This window comes from Myxine glutinosa, chromosome 3, assembly GCF_964187855.1.
Source record: "Myxine glutinosa chromosome 3, kmMyxGlut1.1, whole genome shotgun sequence".
Taxonomy (NCBI): Eukaryota; Metazoa; Chordata; class Myxini; order Myxiniformes; family Myxinidae; genus Myxine; species Myxine glutinosa.
The window spans coordinates 195,105,624-195,125,350 of record NC_136263.1 but is presented as its reverse complement, the minus strand read 5'-3'; the positions used below and the strand labels follow the sequence as shown (position 1 = coordinate 195,125,350).

General features: G+C 46.1%; 1 protein-coding gene across 2 annotated transcripts in view; it reads left to right on the top strand.

The window, feature by feature from the left end:
- The window catches only part of GNL2 (G protein nucleolar 2), a 62,023-nt gene that overhangs the window by 14,589 nt on the left and 27,707 nt on the right, over positions 1-19,727 (top strand). For both annotated transcript variants that reach the window (XM_068109562.2, XM_078774937.1), the window contains exons 4-9: positions 2,263-2,402; positions 4,996-5,180; positions 5,358-5,424; positions 7,938-8,096; positions 8,234-8,347; positions 19,026-19,154. In XM_068109562.2, the coding sequence (XP_067965663.2) occupies positions 2,263-2,402; positions 4,996-5,180; positions 5,358-5,424; positions 7,938-8,096; positions 8,234-8,347; positions 19,026-19,154 (794 nt within the window). The remainder of the gene's footprint in view (positions 1-2,262; positions 2,403-4,995; positions 5,181-5,357; positions 5,425-7,937; positions 8,097-8,233; positions 8,348-19,025; positions 19,155-19,727) is intronic.

Here is a 19,727-nt window from a genome sequence, read left to right as displayed (position 1 = left end):
AGGGAGTGGTAAGTAAAGTGATGTTCACACGATTGTGGTCAGAAGAACCAATTGGAGGTGAAATTGCCTCATGGATTGAGGTGAAAAACAAATCCTGCGCAAAGTAAAAAAAACAAAGTACAGTGGAACCTTGACTTACGAGTGCCCCAACTTACGAGTTTTTCGAGATACGAGCCGTCGCTCCGGCGGTTTATTGCTTTGAGATGCGAGCCGAGATCCGAGTTACGAGCTTTCGCCACCCGGTCACGTGGTTATCTTGCCGTTCAAGTACAGTATCTCTGTCGTATAGCGCTGCATTTTTTTTTTCGCATTTTGGTTATTTCGAGTTCACGCCGCCAGGTGGGTTCTGGTCACGTGGTTATCTTGCCGTGCACGTACAGTACGTATCTCTGTCGTATAGCGCTGCATTTTTTTTCTCGCATTTTGGTTATTTCGAGTTCACGCCGCCAGGTGGGTTCTGGTCACGTGGTTATCTTGCCGTGCAAGTACAGTACGTATCTCTGTCGTACAGCGCTGCATTTTTTTTTTCGCATTTTGGTTATTTCGGAAAATTTCTTAGTTTTAACCATGGGGCCTAAGAAAGTGAGTGGCAAGTGCAGTGCTGAGAAGAAGAAGAGGATGATGTGCTTGGATATAAAACACGCAATCGTCGAAAAACATGAGCGAGGTGTCGAGGAGGACGTATATAACGGCAGAGGAGAAGAGCATGCCAGGCCACAACTTGTTCAGAATGCCGGCGATAGCTCGCCTTCTCTTTGTGGAAAACACGGTGAGATCCTTAACATCCAACAACTAATGGGACGCAAACGGGGCGCCCAGTTTAGCGGTACACACATTGATGAATCACCCTGCCTGTGATTCACCCATGACAGGTTATAGCTGGGTCGGGATTCAAACCCAGGCTGGACAGTTTAGACTTTAGAGTCAAGTGTGCGTACCTCCAGTCCAGGCCATCCTGCCAACTTGTATGCTGCATACAGGTGAAATATAAAGCGCGAGATATTTTTATATATACTGTATATTTAAAAAAAAATTGGTGTGGTTTTTGGCGGGCTGGAACGGATTAATAGCATTTCAATGCATTTCAATGGGGAAATTTGATTTGAGATACGAGCAATTTGAGTTACGAGCTCGGTCACGGAACGAATTAAACTCGTAAGTCAAGGTTCCACTGTATTGGAAGAGTGGTCATGACGATCTGGTATATTGGTTGGGTGGGTGATAACTTGTTCCAAATCATTGAGAATGGAAAATGTAAGAGCTTCAACCTCCCCAACATCCGTGTGGGAAGATTTCAACCACTCCCTGTGATGTACATTGAAGTGTCCTAAATAGAGGAATTCTGCTTGAGGGTGTTCGGATGTCATGGCTTCATGGCAGGAATTAAGATCGTCAAAGAAAGCTATGAAGTTTGTCGAGTTGGGAGAGCAGGAAGTGAAACAGAGAAAAATAGTGATGGTCGGGAGACAAATCTTAAGCCAGATGAGATGACATCAAAGTTTGGAGATTCGAGGTCCAGAAGGTGTACAGCAGCAGATGATGTTCAACAGAGGAAAGTTTTGAATGAAGACGACGAATGTTGGTGAAATAAATTGATGAAGAGTCAAGTTTATTCAACAGGCAAGGGGGGGAGGGGGGCGTAGGAGGGTTCTACTGCTACTGCCTGAGCCCCTCCTCTCATTGGCAGCAGAGACGGGCAGGTCACCGGAGATTCTTCGCGCCCCATAATGCCCCATAACCTTTTCATATTTAATTGGATGTTCTTGGGAAATGAGAGGAGAGAGAATGTAAAGGTGAGGAGTGAAAATGAGTAAGAAAAGCGTATGATGTTTATTTGTAAGAGAGATTGAAGCTAGCCCGGTAGCTATAGTTTGAGTGAGACAGGAAGTAATACCAGCATACGTGCCACGGAGAGTGCAAGATGGTTCCGGGCACCACTTTAACACTCATAAATCTGAACGGTAGTACTACCCTGAGCGGGTGCTGCCTACAACGTACGACCTAAAATGTGTACCTACTGTGTTGACGCATTAATTATACGTGGGAAGATTAGATCTTGTGGGGAATAAAATGTTGTATTGTGAATAAAATACAGTGATAGTATTGATAACTTTAAATTTACAATGGTTTAGAAGCTAAAGGGAGTTTTAATGCGAGGTTGTGTAAATGAAGCCTGAGTTTACCTGGCTCCTTAAATTGATCTTTTTGAAGGGTCTAAATGGCTGCATGTTTAGAATATCTGTTTCTGCATGTCGTCCCAAGGAAACACACGAGTTATCAAACAAACTTCACTGCAGAAGTTTCAGGAAGAAATGGGAAACGTTATGAAAGATCCTTACAAGGTTATCATGAGGCCAACCAAGCTTCCAGTTTCTTTGTTGAACGAGAAAAGCAAAGCACATGTGAGTTGATCTTACGTAATACTTGTGCTGTGTAACTCTGTCTGTGTGCCGCTGCTTGTCCGCCTGCCCATGCCTGCCCGCCTTAGTCTGTCCTCCCTCCCGTGCCTGCCCGTCTCCATCTGTCCTCCCTCCCATGCCTGCCCGTTTCTGTCTGTCTGCCCTTCCATGCCTGCTCATCTCGGTCTATCTGTCCTTCCATGCCTGCCTGTCCCTGTCTGTCCGCCCTCCCATGCCTGCCTGTCCCTGTCTGTCCACCCTCCCATGCTTACCTGCTTCCGTCTGTCTGCCCGCTCGTGCTTGCCTGTCTCCATATATCAATCTGTCTGTCTGTCTGTCTGCCTGCCTGTGCCTGCCTGTCTGTTTGCCTGCCCTCCCATGCCTGCCTGTCTCTGTCTGTCTGTCTGCCCGCTCGTGCTGGCCAGTGTCCGTATATCCACCCGTGTTTGCCTGTCTCCATATATCCACCCATGTTTGCCCGTCTCCATATATCCGCCCATGTTTGCCTATCTCTTTATATCCGCCCATGTTTGCCTGTCTCCATATATCCGCCCATGTTTGCCTGTCTCCATATATCCGCCCATGTTTGCCTATCTATGTATATCCACCCATGTTTGCCTGTCTCCATATATCCGCCCATGTTTGCCTATTTCCATATATCCACCCATGTTTGCCTGTCTCCATATATCCGCCCATGTTTGCCTGTCTCCATATATCCTCCCATGTTTGCCTGTCTCCATATATCCGCCCATGTTTCCCTGTCTCCATATATCCACCCATATTTCCCTGTCTCCATATATCCGCCCATGTTTGCCTGTCTCCATATATCCTCCCATGTTTGCCTATGTCTGTATATCCGCCCATGTTTGCCTGTCTCCATATATCCGCCCATGTTTGCCTGTCTCCATATATCCGCCCATGTTTGCCTGTCTCCATATATCTGCCCATGTTTGCCTGTCTCCGTATATCCGCCCATGTTTCCCTGTCTCCATATATCCACCCATATTTCCCTGTCTCCATATATCCGCCCATGTTTGCCTGTCTCCATATATCCTCCCATGTTTGCCTATGTCTGTATATCCGCCCATGTTTGCCTATTTCCATATATCCACCCATGTTTGCCTGTCTCCATATATCTGCCCATGTTTGCCTGTCTCCATATATCCTCCCATGTTTGCCTGTCTCCATATATCCGCCCATGTTTCCCTGTCTCCATATATCCACCCATATTTCCCTGTCTCCATATATCCGCCCATGTTTGCCTGTCTCCATATATCCTCCCATGTTTGCCTATGTCTGTATATCCGCCCATGTTTGCCTGTCTCCATATATCCGCCCATGTTTGCCTGTCTCCATATATCCGCCCATGTTTGCCTGTCTCCATATATCCGCCCATGTTTGCCTGTCTCCGTATATCCGCCCATGTTTGCCTGTCTCTGTATATCCGCCCATGTTTGCCTGTCTCCGTATATCCTCCCATGTTTGCCTGTCTCTGTGTATCTGCCCATGTTTATCTGTCTCCATATATCCGCCCATGTTTGCCTATCTCCATATATTTGCCCATGTTTGGCTGTCTCCATATATCCGCCCATGTTTGCCTGTCTCCATATATCCGCCCATGTTTGCCTGTCTCCATATATCCGCCCATGTTTGCCTGTCTCCATATATCCACCCATGTTTGCTTGTTTCCTACCCCCACCCCCCTCTCTCTCTCGCTCTCGCTCTCGCTCTCGCCCTCCCTCTCTCTCTCTCTCTCTCTCTCTCGCTCTCTCTCGCCCTCCCTCTCTCTCTCGCCCTCCCCCTCTCTCTCTCTCTCTCTCTCTCGCCCTCTCTCTCTCTCTCGCCTCCCTCTCTCTCTCTCTCTCGCCCTCCCTCTCTCTCTCTCTCTCTCGCCCTCCCTCTCTCTCTCTCTCTTTCTCTCGCCCTCCCTCTCTCTCGCCCTCCCTCTCTCTCTCTCTCTCTCTCTCTCTCTCTCTCTCTCTCGCCCTCCCTCCCTCTCTCTCTCTCTCTCTCGCCCTCCCTCTCTCTCTCTCTCTCTCTCGCCCTCCCTCTCTCTCTCTCTCACCCTCCCTCTCTCTCTCTCTCTCTCGCCCTCCCTCTCTCTCTCTCTCTCTCTCGCCCTCCCTCTCTCTCTCTCTCTCTCTCTCTCTCTCTCTCTCGCCCTCCCTCTCTCTCTCTCTCTCTCTCTCTCGCCCTCCCTCTCTCTCTCTCTCTCTCTCTCTCGCCCTCCCTCTCTCTCTCTCTCTCTCTCTCGCCCTCCCTCTCTCTCTCTCTCTCTCTCTCGCCCTCCCTCTCTCCCACTCTCCTCCCCCTCTCTTTATCTCTCTCTACACCTTTGATGTGTATCCATATCTGTGTTGCTGTGTACTATTGTGTACAACAATGTCCTTCTCCATCTCTCTGTTCATCTTGTAGATATACACATCATTGGAAAATCTGTCTCTTGTTGCAAAAATCCCCCCATTGAACTGTGAACGTTGAACATTGGAAAATTCCCCTTTTTGAACTTTACTTTATCCCAGTCTCCTGAAGATCACATTGCTTTCACCTTGGCATTGTTGGGCTAACGTACCATTTTACATTCATCATCTCTCAGATGGCAAGGGTACACATTCTGGATACCGAGAGCTTTGGCACTACGTTTGGGCCGAAATCTCAGCGTAAGCGACCCATGGTTTCTGCTACTGACTTGCTCTCGCTTCAGGAGCACGCCAAAGCTTCGGAGGCAAGCTACGATGATTTGCGAGATCGTGATCTTGTGGCCGAAGACACTGGAGAGCGGTTCGTTTCTCCCCTCTTTGTTCAGTCTTTGTACTGTGACTGTCTTTGCTTATCAATCAAAAGTACTTTTTCAAATATTTTCCGTCAACTTTTCTTGGTAGACATAAGCTGGTATTCCTGTCTATCTTTATGGCCTGTGGGACATTCTATGCCTCTGGGATAATATTTTTGTTTTAGCATTGAGGCCAGAGAAGAAATATTCAAGAAAGGGCAGTCTCGGAGAATCTGGGGTGAACTACACAAGGTGGGCGAAACATATTGGCACAAGATAAGTGTCCATCTCTTCACCATGTTTGCACAATGGTGGGATTTTTAATTTTTGACTTTTGCCGTTTTTGAGGGGGCCCGGTTGGGATGGTTCATTAATTTTTTCATGAGGGTCTTTGAGGTTCCCAGTTTGATTTGGTGCCCGTTACCTGATTATTTGGTTACAGAGGGTGCCCATAACATCCTTCTGCAACTTTGAATTTTTCAAACTTTGTATGTAAACCCGATAGAAGCAAACTGTAAATAAATGCCATATGTAAGCATGATTCATAAGGTTTTTTTCTCGATGCAATATAATTGTCTATACTTCAACTATGTTTAATTTTTTTTCAGATCCATAACTGATATAAGATGGCAGCGTTAGAGGATCAGAACAACACACTTCGACATCACGGCGTCTACTGATATGCCTCCACCCACATTATTACATCATTGTAATACTCGTACCAAGTTTGATTAAAATCCATTCAGCTGTTCTCAGGTTATCACATTTTTACCTGACATGACCGTTGACGTTTAAGCTCTTGACCCCCACATTTAATCAGTTCATGCTTACATCATTAAATACATACCTGTACCAAGTTTGAATTAGATCACTTCAGCCATTCTCAAGTTAGATCGATTACAGTATTTGACCTTTGACCTCTTGACCCCACATTATAATCATTTAATCTTTGCATCATTATGCATAACTCTACCAAGTTTAAATTAGATCACTTCAGCCGTTCTCAAGTTATAGACCTATTACAGACTTTTACCTTTGACCTCTTGACCCCAAAATCTAATCAGTTCATCTCTACATCGTTCTACATAATTGTACCAAATTTGGTCAGAATCCCATCACTGGTTCACAAGTTATCGTGGTAACAAGATTTTTGCTGAACATGACTTTTGACCTTTGGCCATTGACCTCGTGACCCCAAAATCGAATCGGTTCATCTTTACCTCATTATACATACCTGCACCTAGTTTGACCAAGATCCCTTCAGCCGTTCTCAAGTTATGGCGCCAACGACAACCTATCACGGACGGACAGCCGGACGGACTTCGTCGGCGGAGGCATATAAAGGTAAACTCTGTGCTATAGCTAGCTCTCAACTAACGTCCATAACAGCAGTGAGAAGAAAATTCATCACTCGTTGCAAGAAAGATGCACTACTAAGGAACTTGATTAACAATTGGAGAATTTTTTTTAAAGAAACACGTTCAATGAAGGACAAACCAGGATCGGTAAGGCTATGAATCGGCGAAGAAGCCATGGCATACATCCAGGAATCATTTGAATGATGTCCACGCAAATCATTTTGACATGCATCCCTTGAATTGATCATGCCACGGACGACAGTGAACAAAATCTTCAAAGCACTGTTACATGACCATGCTTCCAAAACCCATGCAGTTGAAATGTTACAAGAAGACGACGATTCAAGATGAGATTTTTGTCAACTCTTCAAATCAAAAGTTCTCGATTCCCCTTGGTTTCTTGAGGAGGTAACATTTTCGAATTCCACATTTCTGGCAAAGTCAACCATCACAACTGTCACATGGGGGACAGAGACATCTATGGAAATTTGCAACATGAAAGAGACTCCCCAAAGAGTGATGTCTGGTGTGCTCTCAAAGTCACACATCGTTGGTCCTTTCTTTTTTGAAGGAGGAACAGTGAATGGTGACCGCTATCTGTCGATGATACAGAATTTCTTTATTCCTAAACAACGTTAATTGAATATTTTAGACAGCAACTTCTTTCAGAACGACCGTGCTCCTTGTCTCTTTGTTTGTGACGTGCGGGTTTTTTGATGTTGTCTTCCCAGAGGAGTGGATCGGTCGACGTGGATCACATGCTTGTCCACCTCGTTCATCTGACCCGTCCCAATTTGATTTATTTTTAAGGGGCCATGTGAAAACTACTGTTTACTCATCAAAATCCCATTCTTTGGAGGAACTTAAAAGTAGAACCACGAATGCAATTCATCACATTACTCAGCAGTAACGCAAGTGTTTTTGGAGAATTAGAAAATCGGATTTGAAAAATGTACCACGGCAGATGGCAGTTATGTTGAAACGTAAAAAGTTGAACTGAGTTGTGTTAAAAGTTTATGAACTTTGCTTTCATGCGCCATTCATGGTTTTTCTATCATGTGTTCTTTAAACGTTATAAAAGTTCAAGGTTGCACAAGGATTTTATAGACACCATGTATTGTACGAGTGCCTCGGAGGTTGCCAGTTCGGATGAGGCCTGGTTTACTTATTTTCTATGAGTGGTTTGGTAGGAGGCCAGTTTATTTATTTTGGAAGAGTGTCTTGAAGCTTGCCAGTTTGGATGTAGTCTGTTTCGGTTGGGGTCTGCTTTATTTTGCACAAGTGCAATTGAGATTACTTGAGCAGGAAATTATCGTGAACTAAAATTCTTAAAACCTGGGTCTGTATCAAATGTTGGCTCAATCGGGTTATTGATGCTTCTGGCATTCCTGTGACCGTTATTCTCAGGTCGTTGATGCTTCTGACATCATTCTCCAAGTACTGGATGCGCGAGATCCTCAGGGGACACGCTCTCCATATATTGAGAACTTTCTGCGCAATGAGAAACCCTGGAAGCATCTCATTTTTATTATTAACAAATGCGACCTTGTCCCTACTTGGGTCACGGTACGTGCAGCTGTTCTTTAGCGCAAATGCCCTTCTCTCTTCACCCCTTAAACCTGCCCACCCTCAAGGAGTCTGTTGTTTATATTTGCTCTCTTTGTCGCTCAACTTCCATTTTGATTGAGCTTTTGTTGTTTCAGCAACGTTGGGTTGCCATCTTGTCGGCTGAGCATCCGAGCCTAGCTTTCCATGCCAGCATCACGCATCCCTTCGGCAAGGGTGCCTTAATCCAGCTTCTGCGGCAGTTTGGAAAGGTGAGGAAAGGCCAAGCATGGTATTTCCCTCCCCTCCGCCCCACCCCTTGCTTCCTTCCCCATCCCCCCTGAAGTCCTCCTTTACGGCTGCAGCTTTTGTTTGTCGCTTGATCACGTGGCTGTGGTACACTGTAACAAGAATCTCCTAGAGGTCGTCATGGGATCTCGCGAGATCCTTGTCATGTTCTTATCATATCTCGAGAGAAATGTGAAGGAATTTTTGTAATTGGGAATCAAAATTGGGGGATCAAAAAACAACTTCTCTACTTCTGGTTTTATTTGAAGAGCTCGCACAATTAACTCGAGCGAGAGTCACCTGACCATAATTTCAGTTTGCACCGCGTGACTGCACAACCCCGTTCATGCTTTCGTCAGATGATTCATGGTTACATGGTTCCTTGAGCAGTCCCACTGCTCAGCAATTGTCGCAAAATTTCGTGTGAACAGGCCTATGATTGCTTGCCTATCTCTCCTGTGGAGTGCCAGTTTTGTTGGCAGCCGACCGTATCACATGGTTGCCAGAAGTCAAGGCACCGTTGAAATAAAACTCCGATTGGAATAGGTGATGTGAGGAAACCTCGTCTCCACTTAATTTTTTTTATCGGACGAGACGTCATGTTGCGGGCCTAGAACATCACGGGTCATGTCTGGTGCGCTTCTGCTAGCCCTCTCAGGCTGCACTTTTCCTTTGATGCGACAAAAGTTACTGTGGAACATTGATGTTTCGTCCACATTCCGATTATACTTAATCACCTGAGATTTGTGGTGCATGCCGTTTGCTGGAAGGCAATAGTGTTGGATCCACCTTGACCCATACATCTTTATCTCCAAAGCACGCATTAAGGATTAAAGATTCCACTTGACTCTCTTAGAATTACTTTCACTGCGGTGTTTACGGTCAATCAGTATTTGCAGGTAATTTATTTGCATTGAATTATTTTCCAAAAAGGGAAATTGAAGGGCATGAAAAAGTTTGCAGTGCATGTGGAACTTCAAAATGACTTCCTTGAATCTGTGTGACTGTCATGTACTCTAACGCGTCATGCAGCTTTGGTGTAATGAATTTTGTAAACGGTACTTGTTCGCACTAAAATACGGAGAAGACTGATTGAAAGTTACCCATCATTACCTCCACCACCGTAGGTGGACAGAGGTTATGTTTTTTTACCCCTGTTTGTCTGTCTGTCTGCTTGTTACTTGTGAAACCGAAGATTTGCAAGTACAGTCTGACCCCGATATTCGTGGTCCTAACATTCACGGGTTCAGCGTATTCGCAGTTTATAAAATACGACCTGCTTCTACATTCACGGCCCTGTGTCCCACGTATTGCGCAGTTTTTCATGAGCACAAATAATTTCCCGCCGACCCACGGACTTACTTGGCACTTGATTGATTATCCCTTTACACCAGTGGGTAGGGATCTCAGGTTAGTATTGTTAGTATAGCGTAAGGACTCGACTTTGTTATCCCTTTTACGCCGCACCCAGTGACCCGATGCCCACGGCACTAATGGATTTACGATCTACGAACCGCGCACTTTGTTTATCACGTACAGACATACTCGAAAAATCTGAATTAGCCGACGTTGGGGCCCAAAAGCATCCGATTAACTGCCGATACGACGCCATCTTACGACGCCATTGTATTGGCGTCTGCTGGGCGAAGGCGAAGCAAGCCGTCCGCTGATTGGACAGTCGAGTGGTGTGAACATGGGTGGTGTGAACCAAATGGTCTTTTTATTCCCTTGAACATTTTAAATTAGGATATATAAGGAAACGTCTTTATCGTCATTTTAATAAAGTTAAATGGAGTGACGTTGCGATACTCGGGGTGTGTTGCATAAATCCTTGTAACTCAGAGAGGTGTAGCAAGTGGCGAGACGTAAGGAAGCTTAAAGATAACGAGCTGAAACAGACGAACGATATGTCAATCCCTTTCTACACCGAACGGCAATAAAAGTATGAGAGCGGGAAGGCATGGCCTGAGCACTTCGAGCAGAGAGGACTGATTGGACTTAACTTAAAGAGAAAAAATTGGAGCTTAACGGAAGAAGAAGATCCCATGAGCGCTCCCCTATGCCATCCATAATGGTACACTCTATCCATACACCACATCCTCCCTTCCGTGGATGTTCCACGGGTTTCATGTCTTTATCGTCATTTTAATAAAGTTAAATGGAGTGACGTTGCGATACTCGGGGTGCGTTGCATAAATCCTCGTAACTCAGAGGGGTGTAGCAGGTGGCGAGACGTAAGGAAGCTTAAAGATAACGAGCTGAAAACAGACGAACGATATGTCAATCTCTTTCTACACCGAACGGAAATAAAAGTATGAGAGCGGGAAGGCATGGCCTGAGCACTTCGAGCAGAGGACTGATTGGACTTAACTTAAAGAGAAAAAATTGGAGCTTAACGGAAGAAGAAGATCCCATGAGCGCTGCCGTCACTTATCGAGGTGTGTTGAGGTCTGAAGAGATGAGGTGGTTTCTAGGAGCGATTTGCACCTTTTTACTGCTTGAGGTGAGTTCGGTTCGTGTTTTGTGACTCGTAGATTTATTAATCAAAACACGGTCACAGTGGCGTCAGGCACTGTGACCGTGTATGTGACTCATATTCGCGATTACCACAGAAGCACATCGACGGGGAGTATTCTATATAATAATAGCGTAAGGACTCGACTTTGTTATCCCTTTTACGCCGCACCCAGTGACCCGATGCCCACGACACTAATGGATTTACGATCTACGAACCGCGCTCTTTGTTTATCACGTACAGCCATACTCGAAAAATCTGAATTAGCCGACGTTGGGGCCCAAAAGCATCCGATTAACGGCCGATACGACGCCATCTTATTGGCGTCTGCTGGGTGAAGGCGAAGCAAGCCGTCCGCTGATTGGACAGTCGAAGGCGACAGCAAGCCATCCACTGAGTGGACAATCCAGAGCATGCATTTGTGCCGGTGTCGTCGATCGTGTTGTACGCTAACCTCATCAGGTGGGTTTACCATAATTTCTTCCATATACTGTGATTACAACGAAGTGCAACCGATCAGCAGCCCATCAGTATCATATAAAGCAATAAATACCAAGGCTTCAGCTTCTGAAAGCTTAAAACAAAGTGTACTTCGCCGAGTGACGAAAAGTAGGCGTAGGCCTAGGCCCTACCTATCCAGTTGTTGTGTTTCCGTTGTGCCCATGATCTCAAGAAATGGCGTAGGCCATGTGGCGTAGGGTAGGTCATGATCAGCCCCTCCCCCCCCCCCCCCCCCTTCGTGTCACCAACTACTGCATCTGCCACCGTTCATGATTATCAAAGTAGGCTTTACCCTGTTCACCATGAGGTAGAAATCAGTGAGTTGTATACGAAGAGATAAAAGGATGGCATTAACTTCGAGACGGTACGTGATCGTTGGCTGCGGCTGGCTGATGCCACGTTTTTTTTTCTTTCTAAGTGCAATGGATGCTGATGGACATAATAAAGGTATCGGCTGATCTCTCATCGTAATATTACCCGATGGAAATGAACTGTTTCTTTGTTTGTCATTTCCTGATATGTGGCATGTTCAAGAGCACGGTCGTTCAAAGATGTGTATCTCAAGGTTGATAATACGAGTACGCAAGGAGTCGTCAGAGGCTTGACTATTACTCCAAACATTGTTTATCCAGAAGTTTTAAAATAATTTCAACCTCTGATACTGCGTTCATTGTATTATATTCCTACTGCTCTGCCTTGACATTGATGCTTACCAATGCGCCAGTATGGGGCTAATTCCGGTCGATTTACTAATCCGTTCATTTTTTAAAAGTCTATGGTTCTACTGCTGTTCCTTTCCATTGACACATACCACTGCGCCAGTGTGGCCAGAGTGGTGCTATGCCGATTCCTATTACGAATCCATTCATTTTTCAAAAGTATATCGTAGCGTTGTCATTTAAGTAGATTGCAATAAATACGTTGTTCATATACGCACTCTTCATTCTCATCTTCCTTCCTAACTCTTACTCGGACAAGCAAATCCCCTATGCCATCCATAATGGTACACTCTATCCATACACCACATCCTCCCTTCCGTGGATGTTCCACGGGTTTCGGCTAGTCTATATAATAATAGCGTAAGGACTCGACTTTGTTATCCCTTTTACGCCGCACCCAGTGACCCGATGCCCACGGCACGAATGGATTTACGATCTACGAACCGCGCTCTTTGTTTATCACGTACAGCCATACTCAAAAAATCTGAATTAGCCGACGTTGGGGCCCAAAAGCATCCGATTAACTGCCGATACGACGCCATCTTACGACGCCATCGTATTGGCGTCTGCTGGGCGAAGGCGAAGCAAGCCGTCCGCTGATTGGACAGGCGAAGGCGAAAGCAAGCCGTCCACTGAGTGGACAATCCAGAGCATGCATTTGTGCCGGTGTCGGCGATTGTTGTTCATATACGCACTCCTGGTGTTGGGCTAGCGGCTAGGGTGCCGGCTTAGGATCCTAGGATCCTGGGTTCGAATCTCGGTCGATCGCCGAATTAATGCCAGGGGGGTTGACTCAGCCTGTCATCCTTCCGAGGTCGGCTAATTGAGTACCAGTTCACTGGTAATTCCCTGTTTGTCGTTGAAGGCGGCAAAAAGGGTTGGCGTCGGGAAGGGCATCCGGCCGTAAAACATTGCTTAAAAAAAGGGGACCAAAAAACAACAACTACCACGGTCCCCGAAAAGGCCGACCCCCGCTTTGCGGGGAAAAATGGCCTCTAAACGGTGGTTTTTTTTTTTATACGCACTCTTCAATCTCATCTTTCTTCCTAACTCTTACTCGGACAAGCAAATCCCCTATGCCATCCATAATGGTACACTCTATCCATACACCACATCGTCCCTTCCGTGGATGTTCCACGGGTTTCGGCTAGTTGTTAGTATTTTCTGTTTTAGGAAAAAGCCTGCTTCACAGAGACGATCGCAAACTCTCAGCATGGGGAGGAGAGGGAAGAGGGAAGAAGATTATAGATGGGTTATGACGTGGGGAGTGGAGTTGCTTGGTTTCTTACATAATTATTAGGGTACCACATGCCTTTCCTGCCTTTCAGGCTGTGGTACCCTATTGGTTTTGCTCAGATTTATTATTATTCTTCCGCCGGGATTTTGCGGGTTTATTCCCTTTGAAATTCATTTTCTCTGCAACCGTTGTTCCGATCAACACAACATTTTCACCACAAGAGCGCCTCCTCCTGTAGAATTTTTGAATGACAATTATGATGTAATAGGTCACGTGGTACGGGCACCATTTTGGAAAAACGAAAAACTTTGTGCCTGTATATATCCCCAAAAATACTCCATTGAAAAGATTGAAATATGGCTCAATGTAAAGTACTCTCCATGGGGAATAACATACGTTAATGATGATGTCATAAGTATCTCCATTATGATGTCATAATTTGACAAGTAGAACGTTTGAGCTGATCAATACGAAATTTTGTGAGCATGATCTTGTTGGAGGTTCGTCCTTGTTGGAGGTTCGTCCTTGTTGGAGGTTCGTCCTTGTTGGAGGTTCGTCCTTGTTGGAGGTTCGTCCTTGTTGGAGGTTCGTCCTTGTTGGAGGTTCGTCCTTGTTGGAGGTTCGTCCTTGTTGGAGGTTCGTCCTTGTTGGAGGTTCGTCCTTGTTGGAGGTTCGTCCTTGTTGGAGGTTCGTCCTTGTTGGAGGTTCGTCCTTGTTGGAGGTTCGTCCTTGTTGGAGGTTCGTCCTTGTTGGAGGTTCGTCCTTGTTGGAGGTTCGTCCTTGTTGGAGGTTCGTCCTTGTTGGAGGTTCGTCCTTGTTGGAGGTTCGTCCTTGTTGGAGGTTCGTCCTTGTTGGAGGTTCGTCCTTGTTGGAGGTTCGTCCTTGTTGGAGGTTCGTCCTTGTTGGAGGTTCGTCCTTGTTGGAGGTTCGTCCTTGTTGGAGGTTCGTCCTTGTTGGAGGTTCGTCCTTGTTGGAGGTTCGTCCTTGTTGGAGGTTCGTCCTTGTTGGAGGTTCGTCCTTGTTGGAGGTTCGTCCTTGTTGGAGGTTCGTCCTTGTTGGAGGTTCGTCCTTGTTGGAGGTTCGTCCTTGTTGGAGGTTCGTCCTTGTTGGAGGTTCGTCCTTGTTGGAGGTTCGTCCTTGTTGGAGGTTCGTCCTTGTTGGAGGTTCGTCCTTGTTGGAGGTTCGTCCTTGTTGGAGGTTCGTCCTTGTTGGAGGTTCGTCCTTGTTGGAGGTTCGTCCTTGTTGGAGGTTCGTCCTTGTTGGAGGTTCGTCCTTGTTGGAGGTTCGTCCTTGTTGGAGGTTCGTCCTTGTTGGAGGTTCGTCCTTGTTGGAGGTTCGTCCTTGTTGGAGGTTCGTCCTTGTTGGAGGTTCGTCCTTGTTGGAGGTTCGTCCTTGTTGGAGGTTCGTCCTTGCTGGAGGTTCGTCCTTGCTGGAGGTTCGTCCTTGCTGGAGGTTCGTCCTTGCTGGAGGTTCGTCCTTGCTGGAGGTTCGTCCTTGCTGGAGGTTCGTCCTTGCTGGAGGTTCGTCCTTGCTGGAGGTTCGTCCTTGCTGGAGGTTCGTCCTTGCTGGAGGTTCGTCCTTGCTGGAGGTTCGTCCTTGCTGGAGGTTCGTCCTTGCTGGAGGTTCGTCCTTGCTGGAGGTTCGTCCTTGCTGGAGGTTCGTCCTTGCTGGAGGTTCGTCCTTGCTGGAGGTTCGTCCTTGCTGGAGGTTCGTCCTTGCTGGAGGTTCGTCCTTGCTGGAGGTTCGTCCTTGCTGGAGGTTCGTCCTTGCTGGAGGTTCGTCCTTGCTGGAGGTTCGTCCTTGCTGGAGGTTCGTCCTTGCTGGAGGTTCGTCCTTGCTGGAGGTTCGTCCTTGCTGGAGGTTCGTCCTTGCTGGAGGTTCGTCCTTGCTGGAGGTTCGTCCTTGCTGGAGGTTCGTCCTTGCTGGAGGTTCGTCCTTGCTGGAGGTTCGTCCTTGCTGGAGGTTCGTCCTTGCTGGAGGTTCGTCCTTGCTGGAGGTTCGTCCTTGCTGGAGCTTCGTCCTTGCTGAAGCTTCGTCCTTGCTGGAGCTTCGTCCTTGCTGGAGCTTCGTCCTTGCTGGAGCTTCGTCCTTGCTGGAGCCTCGTCCTTGCTGGAGCTTCGTCCTTGCTGGAGCTTCGTCCTTGCTGGAGCTTCGTCCTTGCTGGAGCTTCGTCCTTGCTGGAGCTTCGTCCTTGCTGGAGCTTCGTCCTTGCTGGAGCTTCGTCCTTGCTGGAGCTTCGTCCTTGCTGGAGCTTCGTCCTTGTTGGAGCTTCGTCCTTGTTGGAGCTTCGTCCTTGTTGGAGCTTCGTCCTTGTTGGAGCTTCGTCCTTGTTGGAGCTTCGTCCTTGTTGGAGCTTCGTCCTTGTTGGAGCTTCGTCCTTGTTGGAGCTTCGTCCTTGTTGGAGCTTCGTCCTTGTTGGAGCTTCGTCCTTGTTGGAGCTTCGTCCTTGTTAGAGGCTCGTCCTTGTTCGAGCTTCGTCCTTGTTCGAGCTTCGTCCTTGTTCGAGCTTCGTCCTTGTTGGAGCTTCGTCCTTGTTGGAGCTTCGTCCTTGTTGGAGCTTCGTCCTTGTTAGAGGCTCGTTCTCGCGGTGCATCTTGGCATGTGTCGTTCCCTAGAACGTAGAAGCCCGGATGCCTGAAATCCTCCTTGGACCCCTCAGACCCAATCATTTTCAAATTTCTACAAATATGCTGGGTCGATGCGTCCTTGGTCGGTTGTAGTTATGACAAACTGAGATGGTTTCATGCTACACCAATAGCCGAAAGATCAGAGGGTTGCCAGAAATTGGACAAGGTTTGGCCGAAATACCCGAGTGTGGATCGGTCCTACAAGATGTTCGCTTCTGTGGTGGGGACATTTTACAGAGAACTGTTATTAAACAACAGAGATGGTTCGATCTTATGGTTATTCACTACAATTGAGACGAAGCCTTCCCAACGATTTCGTGGAAGAAACAACAGTCGCACAAATCTGTAAGATGATCACTGCTGAGCTACCAAAATGGGGACACAGGTGATTCGAGTGGTGAATCGAACACCTGTGTTGGTCTGCCTGCGACCGATCTCACGTCGCTAGATGTGCTGTCCGGCATCGCAGCCACCTTGCCCTCCGCATCTGAAGAGCTTAAAAACCCTAGCTAACAATACCCATGACCACTCCACCCCCCTTCTCCCTTAACATCCTCCCACAATCTCCCATCAACCATCACCCCCACAATACCCACCACCATCCCACACCCTTCCACCAGCCCCCTCCACAATCCCTCATCAACCGTGTGCCTGGGCCGAAAGATCAGAGGGTTGCCAGAAATTGGACAAGGTTTGGCCGAAATACCCGAGTGTGGATCGGTCCTACAAGATGTTCGCTTCTGTGGTGGGGACATTTTACAGAGTTCTTGTGTAGATGTTGGTGTTGGTGTGGTACACAGAATGTAGGTGTTGATTCCATTGCATATTTCTTCTGGAGTAATGTAACTGATTTTATTTATCAATCAATACAAAATCCCTGATAAACTGTCAATTAAACAGTAAAACAAACCTACCAATCTGTAGTGAACATTCAACTGCTTTCCATCACTAATTTGGTCTTCAATAGTTTCTTCAAAATCACACCATTCTGTTTCAACATGCTGAGAAACTTCAGAGTTGCTAATGACGGTGGAATCGGTATCGGAATCCGAGCTCAGAATGCACTGTTTCTCTATGTAAACTGCCATTTAGATCAAGGTGAGTTTATAATGTGACGTCACTGGCAAAATCGAAAATCGACACTAGGGCTATTTTCGACACTTTCTTATTGGAAATAAAATTTCAAAAACACCTACCCTTCAAATTAGACCATGATTAATGATTTTCAATGGTTTTCAGCAAAAAAAGTTTTGCGTTTGGGTTCCTCTTTAAGACCCTCAAGACCCTTTTTACCTTTTAAGACCCTATCAACACTTTAGACACATTTAGACACCTTCACCCTTTAGACCCCCAGAACCTTTAGACCCCCAGAACCTTTAGACCCCCAGAACCTTTAGACCCCCAGAACCTTTAGACCCCCAGAACCTTTAGACCCCCAGAACCTTTGGACCCCCAGAACCTTTGGACCCCCAGAACCTTTGGACCCCCAGAACCTTTAGACCCCCAGAACCTTTAGACCCCCAGAACCTTTAGACCCCCAGAACCTTTAGACCCCCAGAACCTTTAGACCCTCCCCCTACCTCCCCATAACCTTGAGACCACACAGACCCTTTAAACCCCACAGACCCTTTGGACCATTACACCAATTGAGTCCCTTGACCCGTTTCGACCCCTTACACCCTAACTACTATTGTAACATACTCTTTCAACCTTTAAACCATCTAGAGCCTTTTTGGCTTACACACCACAAACATCTACAGTCTTCTTTCAAAACACAGACTATACTTTCTCAACAAGTAATCAAGTAAGTTTCAGCGTCGAGGTGAAGTCTTGGTCGACCCGTGTTTATTAATTACAGGTGTCTATTAATTACGTACTGTTTAAATGTGAGTTGGACTGTGACTAGCCTCCATCTATTAATTATATATCATTGGACGATGTCTACGTCTATTAATCGGGCCTATCGCTGGGATACAAAACTTAAACTGTTCTGCTCGGCCGAGGTATGCGCTCTACCGAGCGCCCTTGTATTTTTACTTGAGTCCGTATTGTTCTGTCCAAATACATAACGCAGTCGAAGCTTGTTCATTGGCTTGTCTCCGCTAAATGCAGAGATGAGGCACGGCCAGAAGGTCGGTTCAGGTCGGCAATGCTTCCGGCTTGATTTGAACTCTTCTGTCATTGACACCCTTGTCCAGTGAGTGTTTCTACCCACCGGAAGCACGAAGCATCGCATGATGGGTTCTGTGGGAGTTTATTCACGTTTCGCTTCATGTAGGAATGAGCTTAAACCGCGGAAACCTTTTGGCTTTCCCACAGGAGATGGGCCATGGGTTTTTGAGCATGCATGAGGCCACAAGTTAACCAAAAAGATGATGACGTGATTTGGGTTCATTTTATCCTTTGGAGGAATGGCCACTTGCTGACGAAGACCGTTGCATCCTGCTTCTGTTATCCTTGACCTTTGATAAAGTATGTGGTTGTTGTCACTCTAACAAAAGGTACTTTGGTGCTGTCAACCTCGAATATATGAAGGGTTTCTAAGGTAGAGCAGCCTGTTGGCCTTTATTCTGAATCGGGCCTGATTGTGATGGGATGGTACAAATATAACACTCGGCTGGATTAATAACAAAAAGCAGGCACAAGAGGAGGAGTCATATTCCCGGAAGGGGCAAGGGATGTGCCAACAATGTGCAGAGTAAAATGTCATCACCAAGCACTTCAGAACTTTTTCCAGGATTAGTTTGGCCAGCGGGTGTTTTACTTCCGACAGCCGAAAACACTGAAAACGCTGCAACTTCATGTGCGGTCTGTTTAGAGCCAAACCGAGTGCCCGTCGGGTTCCTCATATGAGACTTTCACTTTTTAATTTATTTGTGAAATGTATGCTTTGTGGTTAACGTTTTTTAATGCGCTCATATCATATTTTATATTTTTATTAATTATATTTTTATAATTTGTTTATCAAATTTTTAAAATGATGCCTTCCTTTCTTGTAAGGCAAGGCATGTCCTTCCAAGAAAGGAATCTGTGCTCATTGTTTTTTTGTTTTTTTTTCTCAAGCTTCATATCGACAAGAAACAGATCAGTGTGGGGTTCATCGGCTATCCTAACGTGGGTAAAAGTTCCATCATCAATACCCTGCGCTCCAAGAAGGTCTGCAAGGTGGCTCCTATTGCTGGCGAGACAAAGGTATTTCTTTCACCGATGGTCTCTTTCCACCCAGCACGGATCACGTAGTTAAGGATCATGGCACCAGTAAGGAAACTCTCGGCGAGCATGTCTCGCAATGCTTTCCACGATCACTGTTTAAAGGGTAATGCTTCTGACTTCATCTGTACTCTTCTCTTATCGATGAGGGAACGAAATGAATTACCTTTTTATTTTATTTTTTCTTTTGTATACAAGATCGAGGCTCGTGTGAGAGCTAGCACATTAAACACACATTAGCACATTAAACACACATTAGCACATTAAACACACATTAGCACATAAAACACAAAAAAACATAAACGGACACATAAAACAACTAGATGGTATTCATAGAATACTTACCCTGCGCAGTCAACTTGTTGCGAACCAACTCTTCTGTTTTCGAACATTTTTTTCTTTGATCCAATATGGCTGCCAGACCACGTAAGCGATGACATCATAAATTTATATTTTCTAAATAATTGTTGCACAGATCACGCTCAATACATTTCAAACTGATCACACTAAGCGTTGTCCCTGTCGAATTATGATGTCATAATTGTCACCAATGAC